This window comes from Vombatus ursinus, unplaced genomic scaffold (assembly GCF_900497805.2).
Source record: "Vombatus ursinus unplaced genomic scaffold, bare-nosed wombat genome assembly UNPS02014798.1, whole genome shotgun sequence".
Taxonomy (NCBI): Eukaryota; Metazoa; Chordata; class Mammalia; order Diprotodontia; family Vombatidae; genus Vombatus; species Vombatus ursinus.
In genome coordinates, this window is record NW_020954576.1 from 80452765 (window position 1) to 80470447 (window position 17683).

The following is a 17683-nucleotide window of genomic DNA, read 5'->3' on the forward strand; positions in this document are numbered from 1 at the left end:
TAAGTAAAAAGCCAACAAGCATTTATAGTTATCACTTTCCATGTGCCAGACACTGACCTAAACACTGGGGACATAAAGAAAGGCAAAAAGCCGTTCCTTGACCTCAAGGAGCTCGTATTCTAATGAGGAAGATAATATGTAAACCACTATGTACATAGGAGATATTTACTGTGTTAATGGGTGTAAAATACTTAAGGCACCCAAACTAGGGACTGAGACACTGGCCCTTTGCCAAGTGCTCCCAGGGCATCTTGACTTAGAGGATTGTTGACCGGGAAAGGACAGGTCCCAGCATGAAAATATAATTCAGTACTCTGTGTATAGGTTTGAAGACAATGAAGCCCTTCAGGTTAAGAACCGAAGCAGTCCATGTGCTACACCTTTCTATTATTGACAAAGTAGAGCCACTCAAGATTGACTGCATGTGATCAGTGGGCCTGCCATTTGTGAGCCTAAACTCCCTGTTTTCTGAAAAAAATCTCGCACATCTGAGCTAAGACTAGAAATCATATTTGGCCTTTCACTTCTCATTACTGCCCTTAATAAGATGAACCTAGCAGCAACTAGCATTTTCTATCACATCTTTTATTTAAAAAAAAAAAGCTTTCTTAGACCTTATGAAGGCTATAATTTGTCTTGGGTTACTCTGAATTTGCATAATTGTATTTGCTTTTGGACACTTTGAAACACAAAGACAAGCCCAGGTCTTCCAGGTGGCCCTCCCTCCCCCCAAGTTAACTTGACTGCTGTTTGCTCCCTCCAGTAGTCTTTATCTATCTTTATATGGCACTGATTTCAGGCCGAGAGAATTTGAATGACTGAGATTTTAAGTCTCATATGAACACGCTGTAAGGAAAAAAAAAATCCCTTCAGTACAATGGTGAGATAATGGAATTTCAATTGGCTGCGTTATTCTTATTCTTCGATTCTTGCCCTAAACGGTTCTATAGTGTTTCTGGGATTTGTTACACAGCTACCGTGGTTTACCCCGAGTTGGCTGCTTTTCACGTGGATGAAGTCATCTCTATACATAGTTCGCATATCAGCTTGTTAAACTGGTAAACCACTCTGGGATTCTTCACGATAGAAAGGACCCGAGCAAACAGAGATCACCACACTTTGCATTTATTTAGTGCTTTCATCTTAGAGGAAAGTAACATGCACCGTAGTGGCCAGACTGAGGGCTGGAGCAGTATGTCAATTTGTGTCTCTCGCCTGCTAATAGGGTAGCAACAGGAGATAACTCGGAGCATGAGCACAGAGAACAGAATCTTAACAAAATGATTTTAAAGGGCCGCTGCTCCCTCCAGGAAAGCATCACACAGGGAATCCCCTGTGCCTGGCCCCCGGTGACAACAGGGACCAAATTCCCAGATGCTTTAATTACACCAGCTCCATCAAGGTCGAGGGGAGGGAAAGGGGCTTTTCATCTAAAATTCTGCCACGAAACACCCTCGCCAGCGGCGCCTGGGGTTTCTCCCCAGGGGCAGGACCAGCTAGGGGTAGAGTGGGGTGGAGTATAGGGGGGAATCTCTCTTTTCATCTCCTCATTTCGGCGAGGCCCTCGGACTGAGGTTAGACTAAGAGTCTCCTCCTTCCGAATGGTTTTGCCAGGGCCTCCCGCAAAGGAGGCAGAGGTTTCTTGGGCAGGGCAACCTCAAGGGCTAGCGCCCCCCACTCAAAAAAAAAAAAAAAGACCGCGTCGAAGAGAGGGAGGGAGGAATCCCACCAGGATGGGGTTGGGATAGCAACAAAGAGTCTTTAATAATCCAGCGCAGCCTTTTCCCTTTCCCCAAGTCTCAATGCCCCTCCCCACTCTCGCTGCAGGGGAGAGGAGTGGAGGGAAGGGAAAGGCTGGGCCAGCCCGGTGCGGGGGGAGGGGGAGGATGAGAGGTGGGGGTGGGGGGGACGACGACGCTCTCCCACCAGCCCATGCCCTCTCCCCGCCTCCCCCCTCCCCCCCCCCCGCCGCTTCTCGGCGCTAGCCCTCCTCCCCCGGGTTGGGCTGGCGCGTGCGTGCTCCTTCGCCTCGCGCCCCGCCCCCTCCCCGGGCTCCTCGCGGCGGCGATCCTGATCCTCCTCCTCCTTCTCCTCCTCCTCCTCCTCCTCTACCTCCTCCTCATCCTGCTGCCGGTTGCACACGGCCTCGGTAGCGGCGGCGGCGGCGGCGGCGGCGGGAGCGAGAGCGGGAGCGGGAGCTGCGCGCGAGCCTGCCTGCCTGCGGCGTCGTCGTCTCCAGACCGGCTTCCCCAGTGGCGGCGCGAGGCCGGCGGGCTCGAGGGTCCCCCGCGCCGACTCGGAGGAGGAGGAGGAGGGAGGGAGGCGGCGGTCGCCGCCGGGGGGACCGGCGCCCCCCTGTCCGCTTCTGCGCCCTCCCCCTTCCCTAGTCTCTCTCTCTCTCTCTTTCTCTTTCTCTCTCTCTCACATACACACGCGCACACACACGCACACACGCACACACACACACACACACTCAGACACACGCGCACTCACACTCACACTCGCACTCCCGGCCGGCCGGCGGACGCTTCGGCTTTGTGAACCGAAAGAGGATGGTGTAGCTTCCCCGGCAGCGCCAGAGCCCCGCCGATCCCGGACGCTACCGGTCTCTTGTCTCCGGAGCCCGGCTCCCGCCCCACCCCGCTCCGCTCCGCTCTGTCCTCGCCCTCCCTCCTTCTCCGGCCGGGGAAGCCTCCGCACCGCCCGGCACCATGAGGTGAGGGGAGCCCCGGGGGGTCGGGGGGGGGGCTCGCGCCGTACGCCGTCACCACCCCCGCCCGGGCTGCTCCCCAGGTCCTCCTGCCTCTACCCCCCCCGCCCCTTCTCCCGAGGGTCTTCCTCTGCTCTACACGTTTCTTTCTCTAGCCTTTCCCCCTTCGGCCGCCTTTTCCCCATCCTTTCCATCCCTCCTTCCCCCATTTTTCTTTATGCATCTCACGCTTTTCCCTTCTCCCCCTCCCCTTATCCTTTATCCCCTAAACCGAGGTGGGGGGGAATGGGAAGGGAGAGAGTAATCTGTGGTGATCTACGTGGTCGATGGGAGAGAAGACAGTTTTGTGGTTATTTTTTACATTGTGTGTACATGCACTTTCCGTTTAAAAGGCATGTGTTGTTATTATTAAGTTTGAAAAGATATGAAATCCAAAGAGGTAATAAAAAAAAAAAGCTATGGCAGGGGTATAAAGGTGTAAAATCCAAAGGTGAAATTGCAAAATTGGGGGAGGGGGAGAAGTTAATTTTTCTTTTGAACCCCCTTCACCCCCTCACAAATCAATACAATGCTGAAATCGCCACTATGTTTGAGGAGACTTGGGGTGGTAGGTATCGGTTTGTTTCTCAAACCGGTTTTCTCCCCTTTCTCTGTGTCAGCTAGTGTTGCATTGCAGCAGCTGCTTTTCTCCCCCTTTCTTCCTTATGTGTAATCAATAAAATAGAAGCCAAATTATCCCTCCACCGCCAGTGGAAGGAATTAAATATACAGTTTTTTAAGATTTAAGTCATTATTGACAAAAAAAATGAAGCATGATGGGGTAGTGTTCTTTCTTTCTATTTCTCCAATTGTGTAGGAGAATAAACCATGATGTGGGGTCTCATTCATTGAAGGAGATTTTTTAAAAAGCCATTTCTAAGCCTGTTTTGTGTCCATAGCCACCTTTTTTCCGGATTGGTGCAAGACTTCGTGAGAAATGTGACTTGATAGATGGAATGCTGACCTATTCTGTGTTATCATCATCCTCGTTGGCCTTTAGTTTAAATAATTGGGGATAAAGCAAATTACTCCTTTCCTTCCTTCTGGAAGAGATTGTATTACATTTGGTTGGATTTGAATATCCTTTGTGTTAAAGATTAATGGCTATAATGTAATACAATGAGATTCGCATGATATAATCTAAAAATTCTTTGCTTCTGCAAATATTGTCTAGTCACTGGATTTTTTTCTTGAATTTAAGTAGTTTCTAGTTTAAACGTGTTTTTTTTTTCCTTTTCTCAAAGGTAGTTGTCGACTTGTGTTTTTTTTTTCCCCACATTCATTTCCTTGTGTTGGCTTTGAGTAGTCAATCTGCAGTTATTTCTGCTTTGTTAGAGTTTTTTTTCAGAGTTCCCAGTTATATCCCTATAATTGGCAATGTCTTTAAAAAATTCTGTGCCCATCTTCCCTTTGAATTTCCAGTTGCTGTAGTGTGACATACCAATATCTATGCATCATTTTGAGAAGTATTAGCTTTATTGAAAATGTTAACATTTATCAATGAGTGATTTTATTAATTTTATAGGTGTCCTTGTGAACACTCAACCTTCTGTTTAATGAAATAACTCATACCTATTACTGGTTTCTGCAATCATGCTAAAATTCTATAAACAGTCTTGAGAGGGAGGGAGAGTTCGGTTTGTTTTAAACCTGAAGTAAATCGTGTAAGATTTTATTAACTATTTTATAAAATAGTTACTATTAAAATATTTAAAATCCAGTAACAATGGAAAAAACGTAATTTTTTTGGAATTGGAATTTGGAATTGGAAATATACTGGTTTTTTATATACAATGAAGAAAAGCTATTCCACTATACAGTTTTCATTCTTGTGTAGATAAATTTTCTGCTTACTTCAAAAGTATCCCTTGTAATAAAAAGAAAAACTCCCAAGCTGTAATTTTTCACTTCATCTTTGATTTGGAGAGAGCCTTGACGCTTTACTCGTCAGGTAAATAGCACAAAGGGTAATGAAAATTCTGTCAAGTCGGTTTGGATAGACTATCTTTAAATAGCTACCTTCTAGTAATTTAAGAAATGGAATAAAAATGAGTTCCAGCTTTTCTCTTTGAACCGTTGAAAAGAGGACTATTTGGTTGGTAGACCTTTACAAGTTGGGCGTACATCTGGGTGCATTTTCTTATATACCAATGAAACTTTCCAAACTCTAATTGGATAGAAAACTGAATATGTGTTGAGCCTTAATAATGAATTCATTGCGGGAGGCTTTGGGTGGATTTGATCCTACTGTGAGTGACAGTTATGCCAACATTTGACTTTGTTTCAAAATGCTGCTTAAGTACTGTAGTACTACATGGCATGTTTTTCAGCCTATGAATAGCTGATAATGCAACTATTACCGTATCAGAGTAGTTAAGTGTATTTTTAAAATAGTGATATTGTGGGATTGTGCTAACGTTCAAAAGTGTGTCCAGAAATAGGTGTACTTGACCAGGGAGTTCCATTTATATTAGTTAGAACTCTGAAGAGATGATACAGTGAATCTGTTGTGGTTAAGCATTTATGACATGATATATTGGATGGCTTCCATTTGAGAAATACCATAGCCACTGTTATCTTTATGTGGAAAAGCATTGTGTAATGGTTTACATGTACTGAAATGATCAGAAAGCCACTTTGTAAATGTAAAATCCCATACATAGAATTGCTAACTAGCACTTCATTTTTTGAAGTTGATGTCTGAGTTTTGATCTTAAACTGATAACTGGATAAAAAAAGTTAAGGCTATAGGGCACATTCTAGTCCATGTTATTTGGAATAGCTGCTTGATTCTGAAACATAACTATATTATTGTCATTGTATATTGGACTTTTTGGTTCTGTTGTTTTGTATTTATATACCATTTTATGTGTGTAAACTTTGTAACATACAGAGGATACTAAAGTACTTTAATCTATTTTCCCATTTTCACAGGTGAGGAAAACTGAAGCACCAAATTTTGTCAGTTGATTTTTCTTTTAATAAAGATTTTAATTATGAATTCCTTGTTTAATTATTGAAAATGGGGAAAAGCTAAATAGCCAAATATCAGTAGCAGTGCTACTGTCTTAAGGGATATATTGACATCATGTGTTTAAAAACTAGCTGGGATTTTGTTTTGTCATTGTGTGGATGGAGAGGAAGAGAAAGTCTAGGCAATAGTAATAAAATTTTTTGAGTTCTTGAGATTACAGGTGAGATCTGGATAGTAATGACAAAATAGCTAACATTTGACAAATTCCCTCCAGCGCTAGTGGCCTTGGCAAATTACAAAGGAATTTGTTGTAATTCTTTACAAAGGACACGTATTGTAATGTGGTAGACAAACATATGAATGTAACAAATATTTACTAGCACCTATGGTGTACAAAATTTTGAGTTAGGCACTTGTATAGGAGTTCAATTTAGTTCTGGATTTGGAATTAGAGGACATGGGTACAGGTTCTGGCTCTGACACAAACTAGCTGTGTGCCCTTAAAGTCACTTCTCTCTGAGCTTATTTCTTCATCTGAAAAATGAGGGAGTTGGAGTGGATGACCTCAAGGGCTAGCCCTTTCAGTTCAAATAGCAATAAACACCTGCCCTAAAGGAGTTTACTTTTCAGGAGGGGAAAAAGACAGCAACTCAGATACCACAATGTTACGTGGCAAGAATTAGAAGTTATTAGAATTAGAAAATAAAGTGGTAACAAGTTGGGAAAATAAAATTGGGGAATATCTGAGAAGGAAGATAAATACTTTTTTGTGTTTATTTAACACCTAACAGTTCAAAAGAAAGTTGGAAACATAAAACCTTAATCCTTTGCCTGTACAGGATCTCTCTAGGTGGGTGGTACAGTGGATAGAGCACTGGGCATAGAATCAGGAAGACTCACATTCATAAGTTCAAATCTGGGCTCAGACACTTATTAGCTATGTGTCCCTGGGCAAGTCACTTAACCCTATTTGCCTCAGTTCTCATTTGTAAAATGAGCTGGAGAAGGAATAGCAAACCACTCCACTATCTCTGTCAAGAAGATCCCAGATAAGGTCATGAAGAGTCTGACACAACTGAAAAAATGACTAAAGAACAAAAACATTTGTATTGTAATAAATGGGTAATTTAGAGAAAATAGTGACAGTATTCTGACATATCTAATAGAGTACAATTTTGCCCTTTTTTTCTCAATATTAATCTCTAAAATTGATCAATTAATCAAATATTTACTATATTAAGTGCCGATGCTCCAGACCTTGTGCTAGATGTCAGTAAGTCAGTAAGCACGTATTTTGTGCCTGCTGTTTCAAATCAACAAAGTGGAAAGGACACTGGGCCTAGAGTCAAGAAGACAAATCATTTAGCTTCTGCTTGCCTCAATTTCCTCAACTGTAGAATGGGGATAATAACTGCACCTACCTTGAAAGGGTTGTTGTGAGGGCCACATAAGATCCTTGTAAAGTGCTTAGCACAGTGCCTGACACATAGTAGGCACTATATAAATGCTTATTTCCTTCTCCTTCCCCCTATATACCAGGCACTGTGCTAACTGCTGATGTGACTAAAACCATTAAAATGACAGTAAAAAAATATGAAACAGTTCCTTCCCTCAAGGAGCTTAAATTCCATTGGGGGATATGTCATGTACAAGTAAAAATGTCTACAAAATAAATACTAGGTAACTAGGTGATCCTAGCAGCTGGGGAGGACCAGAGAGGCCTTAGATAGTAGATGGTTATGGTGAACGTTGAAGGAAACTAGGGATTCTGGGCATAGATTTTGTAGAGGATAGAGATGGGAGGTGGAACAGCATGAAGGCCATTTTGACTATTGAAAAGCGTAGGAAGGGGAGCCATGTATAAGAGCATTGTAAAGGTAGATTGGAGCTGGCTTGTGAAGGGCTTTAAATGCCAGAGTTCTTGAGTCTAGAAGTAATAGTGAGCTCCTTGAATTTATTGAGCAAGAGAGTGGTATGGTCAGACCTGTGTTTTAGGAATATCCCTTTGGCAACTGAATGGAAAGGATGGATGGGAGAGGGAAGAGATGGAGGCAGAGAAACCAATTAGGAGGCTATTAAAATAGTTGAGCCTGTGAGGTAAGCAGGACTTGAACATGGATGGGGCACCGGGCTAGGATGCTGGCCATGTAAGTGGAGACAAGCGACGGATAGGAAAGATGTGAAGATAAAATCAACAAGACTGTAAGAGAATTGCTTTTCATCTTCCCAACCATCAAATTTTGTGACTTCTTAAGTTTTAAATCACTCAACACATGTTTATTTATCTTAGAGTATGCTAAGTTGGAATGCAAAGAAAAACATTTTGGTGTCTATGAGATGTTTTTGTCCTGACCTTCATAGAATGTATACCAAGTAGTGGGTTCTTTAGGGTAAAAGCCATAAACCATATGTTGCTTTTAGTATAAATTTGTACTCTTTTGTTTAAGGCACTTTTCACAGGTCTTGAAAGTTGTGATTTTTTAAATTTTGTTACCATTATGACTTGTTACGTTTATTGGTCCTTAATTATTGAACTCTCCTTGGATTTCTAGGTGCTTAATATATGTTTGTTGATTGATAAACCACCAAGGTCGTTGTGAATAATTTTTATAAATATATATTGCTAATATTTTATGTTTTCATCTGTTTTAATTAGTGATATGGGTTTGTAGTTTTCTTTACACTACCTTCCTGATTTGAGTATCCAGGACCATTTTTGTCTTCTAGTAGTTTGGTTCAAGTATCTTGTTTCTTTATATTTGTGAACAAATTATGCTGTTTAGGAGTTATACTATTAAAAAGTAAGGATCCAATCTAATTTCTTTATTACAATGCCCAGCAGACTACTGAAGACATTTTTAAAAAGTTCATCCCAGAAAAGTGGAGGCTCTTTAAAATGTTGACAGCATTAGTTCAAACTATAGGCCTGAGATAGGCAGTCTGGCTTAATTTTCACTTTGTGAGTTGGTAGAGCACTGTTCTCTCCTTTTTTACTTTCTCTCTGCTGTTTTTCTTAGAGTTTTCAAATTCTTTTCTTTTTCCTTTTCTTATTGCCCATGCATTAGGTCTACCCTCATGATAACCATTGACTTCCTTAGCCTTAATGGTGGTACTTGATTAAGGAATGTGCTGCAACCTGTTGTCAACTGTGAATAGAAATTATTAAATGTACATTTATTTGTTAAAATTAAATTCTGGTGAGCAGCACTCCTTTTGATCCTCTTATAAAAGCATTGTTGCCATTAAATTGATTTTTGTGAGATTTTGTAGTTCTGACTATCTTAAATGCTCCTCTCTTTTTACCATTTTGTAACCCTGTAGAATTTCAGGCAAATCTCATCTCATTCTCATTTTCAGAATGGGAATATGAATATTTACTTATTGGCCTAACTAGTCTTTAAAATATTGTACTGTAAATAATCTTTGTTGCTTAATCTGTATAATGCTGTTTCCTCCTAACCAACAAAAAAGCCAGTTTTTGAGGGCTGATAGGTATTGTTTTAGGTTGGAGGCCCATGGTCCTCATAACCTCATTGGTGCTAAATCTGGTTTCTGAATTAATTTATACAAAATGTCACAAAATTTAGCCATATGTGAAGCTCTACCTATTTGGGGCTAGTGCCTTCCCTCTGTGATTATCTCCAGCTTATTGCTTATATTTCTTGTGTTTGTCTCCCAGATTTGACTGAGAGAGCTCCTTGAGAGCAGGTGCTGTTTTTTCCCATAATCACACCCATATCTGCAATGAAGAGATGTGTATATGTTGTTCCAGATTCTGCTTACTTCACTGCATTTGTTCTATAAAGTTAATTCCTATACATATGGAGTAGCATTACTTGTACATACCTATTGATGTCCATATTGTCTCCCTCATTAGAATGTAAATGCCTTGAAGGCAGAAGCTTTTTTTGCTTTTTTGTATCCTTAATGCTTAGTACAGTGTCTGATAAATGTTTAATAGTGTTTATTGATTGCTTCCAAGTTGATAACATTATTAATGACTTCTTTTTGAGGTACCACTTTTTGAGTCACATGTTTTTCTGCATTCCTCATATACTCATTGTTTCTTATGCCACAGTATTCTCTTACATTTATGTATCATAGTTTGTTTAGCTTTTTCCCAGTTGGATACCTGTTTTGCTTTCAATTCTTTTTTACCTCAGAAAGTGCTGCAGTGCATATTTTGGCATATATTGAACCCTTCTGTTTTTGTCGTCCTCCATGTAGAAGTTTAGTGGTAGGAGCTTTGGGTTGCAGTATATGTGCAATGTTTTAGTCCCCCTTTTTAAAATCACAACCTCAAAGTATTTTGTAGAATAGTTGGATCAATTCACAGATCCACCAACAGTGTTTTTATTAGTGTACTTGGCTTCCCATTGTCCATTACTGTCTTGTCTTTTTTCTTTTTTTTCCCCCTAATTTGCTGGATGTAAGGGGAACAATCTGAGTTGTTTGATTTGGAGTAATCTTTAGTATAATTCTTTTTTTTTTTTTAATTTTCAATTCATCTTTTTATAATTGTTGATATCCTTGGACTATTTATATATTGAGAGTGGCTCTTTTTTTTTTTTAGTGAGGCAGTGAGGTTAAGTGACTTGCCGAGGATCACACAGCTAGTCACTGTCTGATGCTGAATTTTGAACTCAGGTCCTTTTGACTTTAGGGCTGGTGCTCTATCCACTGTGACACCCAGGTGCCTAGAGAATGGCTCTTTAAAAAAAAAAAAAAAGTTAAATTTATTGGTAAATTTTGTTTTGACACAGAAGATATTTTCTGGAAATATCCAAACGAACCCATCTATAAAGTGTATTACCTGAGAAAACAGTCTGGGTATGAACAGAAAGGAAGGTTATACTCATTAACTTAGGCAGTATGGTACAAAGTTTGACTGAACAGTGTTTTGTTCCTGTTTTATTTTCATTGGGCAGTCATTGCAGTCATTGTGAATACTGTTCTTTTGGTCTTGTTTTCGCTTTTTATTCCTTCATACAAGTTTTCCCATGTTTTCTCTGAATTGTTATTCACTTTTATGTTGCAGTAATACTATATTCATATACCAAGTTTGTTAAGCCAATTCCCTTTCCCCCCAATTATTCACAGAATTTTATTAAATATATTTTTTTCCAATCTGAAGGAACCTCAGTAGTCATATAGTCTAACTCATACTGGAAAGGCAACTCCCCTGTTGCATACCTGAGAAGTAGTCTCCTAGCCTGTTTGAAGACCTCTTGTTGGGCATATATTTTGTTTACTGTTTTTACAACTTTATTGTGAACATTTTTGTACATATCTGTCATTTCTTTCTGCCAGTGATCTCTCTGGGATATAGTAACAAAAGTGAGATCTTGGGATTTAAAGGTTTTAAACAGTTTAGTTACTTTTCTTTCATAATTTCAACTTGTTCATCCAAACAGTTGAAGCAGTTCATAGTTGCTTCAGCAGTGAATTACTGTTCCTGTATTTCCATAGCACATTTTTCAGCAAGTTTTCCCATCTTTTAGCATCTTTATTAATTGTATTGGTGAGGTGAGGCACATTTTTTCAAGTGGTTATTAATATTTTGCACCCCTGTGTCCTGACTAGTGCAAACAATGAATCTGTTGAAGTGATCACATGTATTTGAATTTGCACTATTTAAAGTTATAATTATGTAGAATATGTAATTCATTCTAGCCCAATGGAAGTGTACAGTATGAATCTGAAGAATGCTACCATCTCAGGGTATTCATTAATCTTAACCAATAGGTGAGCACTTATCTGTTGGTAAATGTCTAATAAGCTTATATTTGTGTTTTTTCCGTATAGATTTTGGATATCAGGCTTCTGTCAGAAATATTTAATGGAAAGATTTCTTTCCCAATGAGTATAATTTTTAAAAATTTTAGCTGCATTGATTTTGTTTTCATAAAAGCTTTACATTTTATATTAATAGAGATTATTATTAAGAGAAAGGCTTCTCACTGTCATTCATGAATGTATGGTGGAGTTTTCCAAAGGTTACATGACCTGTGAATTAAAGATTTAGCTGCAAACATGAATAGTGAGTTCATACCTCTTCTACAGAATTGTACTTCTGCTTTCAAATTGCTGTTTTGCTTGTATTTGTCTGGTATCAGAACCAGCTAAACTTTGAAGGTCTCATTTTATGTGAATGCTTGGTTGCAAACTCAAGTGGTGCTGAAGTATTCAAAACTTTGAATAACTTTTTTGAATCTGCTGGTTTTCCCTGGAACAGATGTGAAGACAATTACAGTGGTAGTGCAAAAGCAGTGGCGGGTGAAACTGCTGACATACTAGCCCCAAGCTGTACTTAGCAGTCATTGAATTCTTCATTGCCGTTCACCTGTAGTTTAAAAAAACCCACTTTCACTTAATATCCTTTATGAAGCAATACAATTATTTAGTTTTATTAAATCTTGCCCTTTGAGTACACATTTTTAAAATTTTCTGTGTGATGAAATGGGAAGTACACATTCAGCACTTCTGAATCTCAAAGTATGTACTGTGCTTCTCTTAAGGAAAAGGACTGGTGCTGTTGAGTTGCAAACTGACCATTTTCATTTTAAAGAATGACTGACAGACAGACTAGGGTTATTCAGACTTGGGATTTGACAGATATTTTCTTGAAAATGAATGAAGTAAGCCTGTCATTTCATGGAAAATAACTGACAGTTTGTTGCCAATGATAAAATTCGAACTTTCAAGTCAATATTAGAATTTTGAAAAACTTATATATGCTGCCTCTGAGTTTTGACACCTGACTGATATTTAAGGATTTTTCTGATGAGATCATTGGCAATATTAATGAATGTAATTTTGGGGGGGAGGGGTATTTTATCATGAAATGTGTCAACATTTGGAAGATTCGCATAACTTAGTAAACCAATATTCTCCAAATGACCAATGCATGATGTTATAAAATCACACATGGGTAAAAAGATCCATTCAAAGTGCAAGCTAGACCAAAGATTTTAGGAAGAGTATCATTGATATGGTTTTATATTCCTCATTTCAACTAAGCTTTTGTTGAAAAAACTACCTCTTGTCTAATTTTGGAGTAGTTTCAAAGAAGAATATTTACAATTAAAGGCTATTAAAATAGGCCTGGACAGCTAGGTGATGCAACAGAATGCTGGGCCGGGCGTCAAGAAAGACTCATTTTTGTGAGTTCAAATTTGACCTCATACTTTTACTAGCTGTGTGATCCTGGGCAAGTCACTTCTGTTTGCATCAGTTTCCTCATCTGTAAAATGAACTAGAGAAGGAAATAGTAAACCATTCCACTATCTTTGCCAAGAAAATACCAAATGGGGTCATAAAGAGTTAGACATGACTAAAATGACTGACCAACAATAACAAAATATAGCTAGTTAGCATTTACATAAATGACTGAACAACAATAACAAAATATAACTAGATAGCATTTATATAGCACTTCAAGGTTCGCAAACCGTTCCAGTATCTTTGCCGTGGACTCTACTGAAAAATAACAACAAAAATACTCCTATCTTGAACCACATAACTCTATTAGGCTAGACTTTCTTCATATACTACATACTTCAACCAAAACAACATTGAAGCAGATTGCATACAAAAGCAGCTATGAGAATCTGGATTATCTTCTCTATTAAGCCAGATATTAAAGAGATTTACAAAAATGCAAAAGAATACCACTTTTTCTCACTAATTATGGAAAAATTATTTTTCATAAAAATATTATTTATGTTAGCATAGTAAAGGTTTATTATTTTTATGAATTAAGAAATATTTTCTAATAAGTTAAATATCAATAGGTATAACTCAAACAAAAGTTCATTGGGATCCTCAGCATTTTTGAGAGTGTAAAAGAGTTTAAGAACTGCTGTTTTTATATGTAAGTTAATAAATCATTGACCCTCATTAATAGAGGGAGCTTTCTCCCCTCAGATATTCCCTGGGATTCCCCCCCATATCAGTGAAAATCACAGGTCCAGTCTCTGGATTCAGTTCTTGTCCCCTATATTTGGGATGGTTTTTTGCAAAAAGGCAGTGTGGCAGTGTGGTGTGGAGCTGAGTTGTCAAACTTACTGTGCACATGTTCCCAAAGTATAGCTGAATCAGATTAAAATGCAGTGGGAAACTGTTCAACACAAATTAATAAAAATATAATACAACATAGATAATGATAAATTGTGGTTTTCTAAGTTAATGTGCCTCCTCCAGGATTCCTTTCTATTGGAGTTTGACTCCACTGGTGTAAGGGATGTTATTCTGGTCTATGAGTTAGGAAGACCTAGGTTCGTATCCTGCTTTGGATAATTACTATTTTTGTGACCCTTGGCAACTATTTAACCTCTCTGGGCTTGAATTTCCTTATCAGTAAAATGAGAGGGTAGAACTCAATGACCTCTAAGTTCCCTCCCAACTCGGTATCTGTAGTCCTTGATCTACTCCTTTTCTGGTTAGGGATTCTCCCTTTATCCATAATTGTGAAACCTTATATTCTCTTCAGTGATACTGACTTCTCCACTATTCTTTCCACTGCATCCTCCTCTTAAGGAGGCCTTTTCCTAATACTTTGTGTTTTTGAGTTTATCAAATACTAGACTACTGTGTGCATTTGTTTATTCTCAATCTTGCTTCTCTAGTATGTTTCACCAATCCACTTTTTCTGCTTTTTATCTATTATATAGTTTTGTTAATTACTGTTTTGTGCCCTTTTCTTCATTTTTTCTAGGATGTCCTAGCCATACTTGACCTGTAAGTCCTCTGAATGTTATTTTGTCTGATTCTATGAACTATCCCTTTGGTGATTTTATTGGTGAAAGCACCATAGCGTGATGAATAAAGCCTGGCCTGGTGGTTAAGTGGATCTAAGCTCAGGTCCTGGCTATGATGCATATTGATTTTGTGATGCTGGCCAAGTCACCTAACCTCTCAGTGTTTCAGAAAACTTCACTTTTAAAAATTATGAATTCAACAAAAATGAACATTTAAGCATGAACAGAAGAGGGGATTGTATGGAAACTTACATTATGTATATAGTCCTTTTTTTAAGTGCTTATTGAATTTAATGCGGCGATGGTGACAAACCACCTACTTGTACATATCCCCTTCTGCTCTTTGGTGTATTTAAAAAATTTTATTGATGCTCTTCTTTCTTTTTTTTTCTTTTCTTTTGCCCCTTCCCCAAATATAGGTACTCCATTGTAACAAATAAGCATAGTCAAATAAAACAAATGATTTGAATATGTCTGAAAATGTGTCTCATTCTGCACCTCTAGTCAGTGCCTGTTTTTGTTCATTTGAGCTGTCATTTTAAAATAAAGTTGTATTGTTTTTGAAAGTTTAAAAACCATTCTTAGCTAGGTGCATACAAGAACAGGAAGCCAACAGGTATCTGTAGGCTACCTGGGCCTGTAGTTGTAGTCCCCCACCCTGGGGCTGTAGTTTGTAGACCCCTGTTGTAGTGGCTCACCTTTTTCTCAAAGGTTGGGAAGTTGGAAGTAATGCTTCATTATTAGTCTTTTGAAGTCATGGTTGCTTAATTGGTAACTTCTATGATTAGAGTTCTGGTATCTTTCAAAGTCACTTTACCTTAAGTCACAATGGTCTTTGTGCAAGGTGTTCTCTTGGTTCTGCTCACTTCACTCAGTATCAGTTCATACATATCTTCCCATCTCTGAGTCCATTTTATCATTTATGTCAAAATAACGTTCCATTCCATCTACATATCATTATTATTCATCTACTCTTCAACTGACAGTGCTGTAAATATGTTTAGTACTTAGAGATCCTTTCCCTCTGTTTTTTACCTTTTTGGGGAAGTGTGCATAGTACTGTTATGGCATGGTTGATGGATGTATTTCTGGCAACTTTCTAAGACTATATAACTTGTAGAGCAGTTATCATGTATTTATTGGGAAAAGAAGTTGCCTTTCTGGGAGTTCCTTACTCCAATGAAATTCCAGTTCTGGCTTTAAAAAATTAGATTGATGTGTCTAAATCTGTAGAGTAACTTTTATACTACAATGATTTTTATAGTATTTGTGCTGTTGTTTGTCCTTCGTTCTGGAAGAGGACCATGACATCAGGAAGGTGATGCCATGACTTGCATGCAAATTGGATTTAAGTGAGGGAGGGCTGTGCAAAGTCACCAGCCTCACTTTCTCCTCCAGAGCCATCTGGGTCCAGTGGCAAGATGTAGATCAGGATGACTGGAGATGGCTCCCACTACTATATTTGTGCAGCCCAGTCATAAATATGAATATTTCTTATTTCTCATTTTATTTATGTAAAAATGATTTTGTAGTTATATTTGTGTAATTTCTTTGTGACTTTGTCAGTTTCCAGATATTTAAATAATTTTGTTGAGCACTATATTTTAGGCTAGCTGTTGATAAATGGGGGAGAATATCTAATAAGAAGGACACCAGAGAGGGCCTTGCAGTTATGCTATGTGAACATTAGGTGAAGGAACTGAAGATATATTTAGCTTAAATCTTTTTTTGGGGGGAGGGCATATTAGCTTTTTCCAGATATTTCAAAAATTGTCACATTGAAGAGCGATTAAGTTTTTTTCTGCTTGGCTTTAAAGGGCAAAACTATTAGCAAGTATTGGAAGTTAGAGGTAGATTTCAGCTAGATAAAAAACTCCTAACAATTATTGCTGATAAAGTGGAATGGGTTGCTTATGGAAATAGTGGGAATCCTTATCTGGTTGCCTTTCAAGCAGAGGTTAGTATTTTATAGAGTGTGGGTACTTGTTCAGACATAGGTATACTAAATGGTGGCTGAGATCTCTTTCAATTCTGATAAAGTGATAGTTCCTATTGCTTGTAATGTATCTTTAGCACTTGGATAGTTCCATATGAATAATTTTGTAAATGGGCGACTGAATAATTTAATGAAGCTGTAACAAATAGCATTTGGTGATAATACATTATTATGAGAACATGTTAGTCATGTCAGAATTATTTCAGGCATATCTGTATATACTATATTTTTTTGTGTTGTGTTAAGTATGTTATTTCTTTTCTTTTCTTTCTTTTTTTTGGGGGGGTTAGGCAATGGGGTCAAGTGACTTGCCCAGGGTTGCACAGCGAGTGTTATGTGTCTGAGTGCAGATTTGAACTCGGGTCCTTATTTCCCTGATTAGTTGTAAATGATTTGATTATATTTAGTGCTATTTTTCATCTCTCACAGTGCCTCAAGTGGCACTTTTTTTTGTTGTTTTTGTTTTGTTTGGCTAGTCAGTGGCTCTAAGTGACTTGCCCAGAGTCACACAGCTAGTGTCACATATCAGAGATCGGATTTGAACTGAGGTCTTCCTGACTCCAGGGTTGGTGCTCTATCCCCTGTTACACCTAGCTGCACCTCTCAAATGGCACTTTGGACATAGGTGCTTAAACGTTTGTCAGATAAACTTAGTATATACATTAGGGAGAATAGTACTCTACTCTGTGCCCACAATTTCAGCGACCCGTAACCAGGATATCTATGTGACTACTATGATTCTTGAGTTACAGAATTATAAAATTTGAAAGATTTTAGGGACTTCCCTCAGTGGTTATCTAGTACAATCCATGTACAAAAAGAATCCCCACTGTAACATATTCTGCAAGTACAGCCTCTGCTTGAAGACCTCCTATGAGGGGAAACCACCACTTCTCAGGGCATCATGTTACATGTTTGTACAAGTTTAATTATTAGGAGTTTTTCCTGACATCAAGCCCAGGTTAGCCTCTTTGTAACTTCTGCCAGTTAGTTGCTCTTGGTTCTGCCTTCTGGGGCCAAACAGAACAATTATAATCTCTACTCTATCCACTGACTGGCTGCCTTGCTGATATTTGAAGAGACCTATCATATTCTCCTAATATTCTTTCTAGGTTAATGATGCCCTTTGCTTGTCACAGATAGTTTGATAAAATATTGTAATATATTAATTACAGGTTTTGAAGGAGCCATAAGTTGCATAGAAT

General features: G+C 38.7%; 1 protein-coding gene across 7 annotated transcripts in view; it reads left to right on the top strand.

Annotated features, from left to right (window-relative positions):
• Nucleotides 1–2338: 2338 nt before the first annotated feature.
• LOC114049815 (protein enabled homolog) overlaps nt 2339–17683 on the top strand; it is a 132594-nt gene continuing 117249 nt past the window's right edge. For all 7 annotated transcript variants that reach the window (XM_027871227.1, XM_027871229.1, XM_027871231.1 and 4 more), the window contains exon 1: nt 2339–2716. In XM_027871227.1, the coding sequence (XP_027727028.1) occupies nt 2712–2716 (5 nt within the window). In that variant the 5' untranslated portion in view covers nt 2339–2711. The remainder of the gene's footprint in view (nt 2717–17683) is intronic.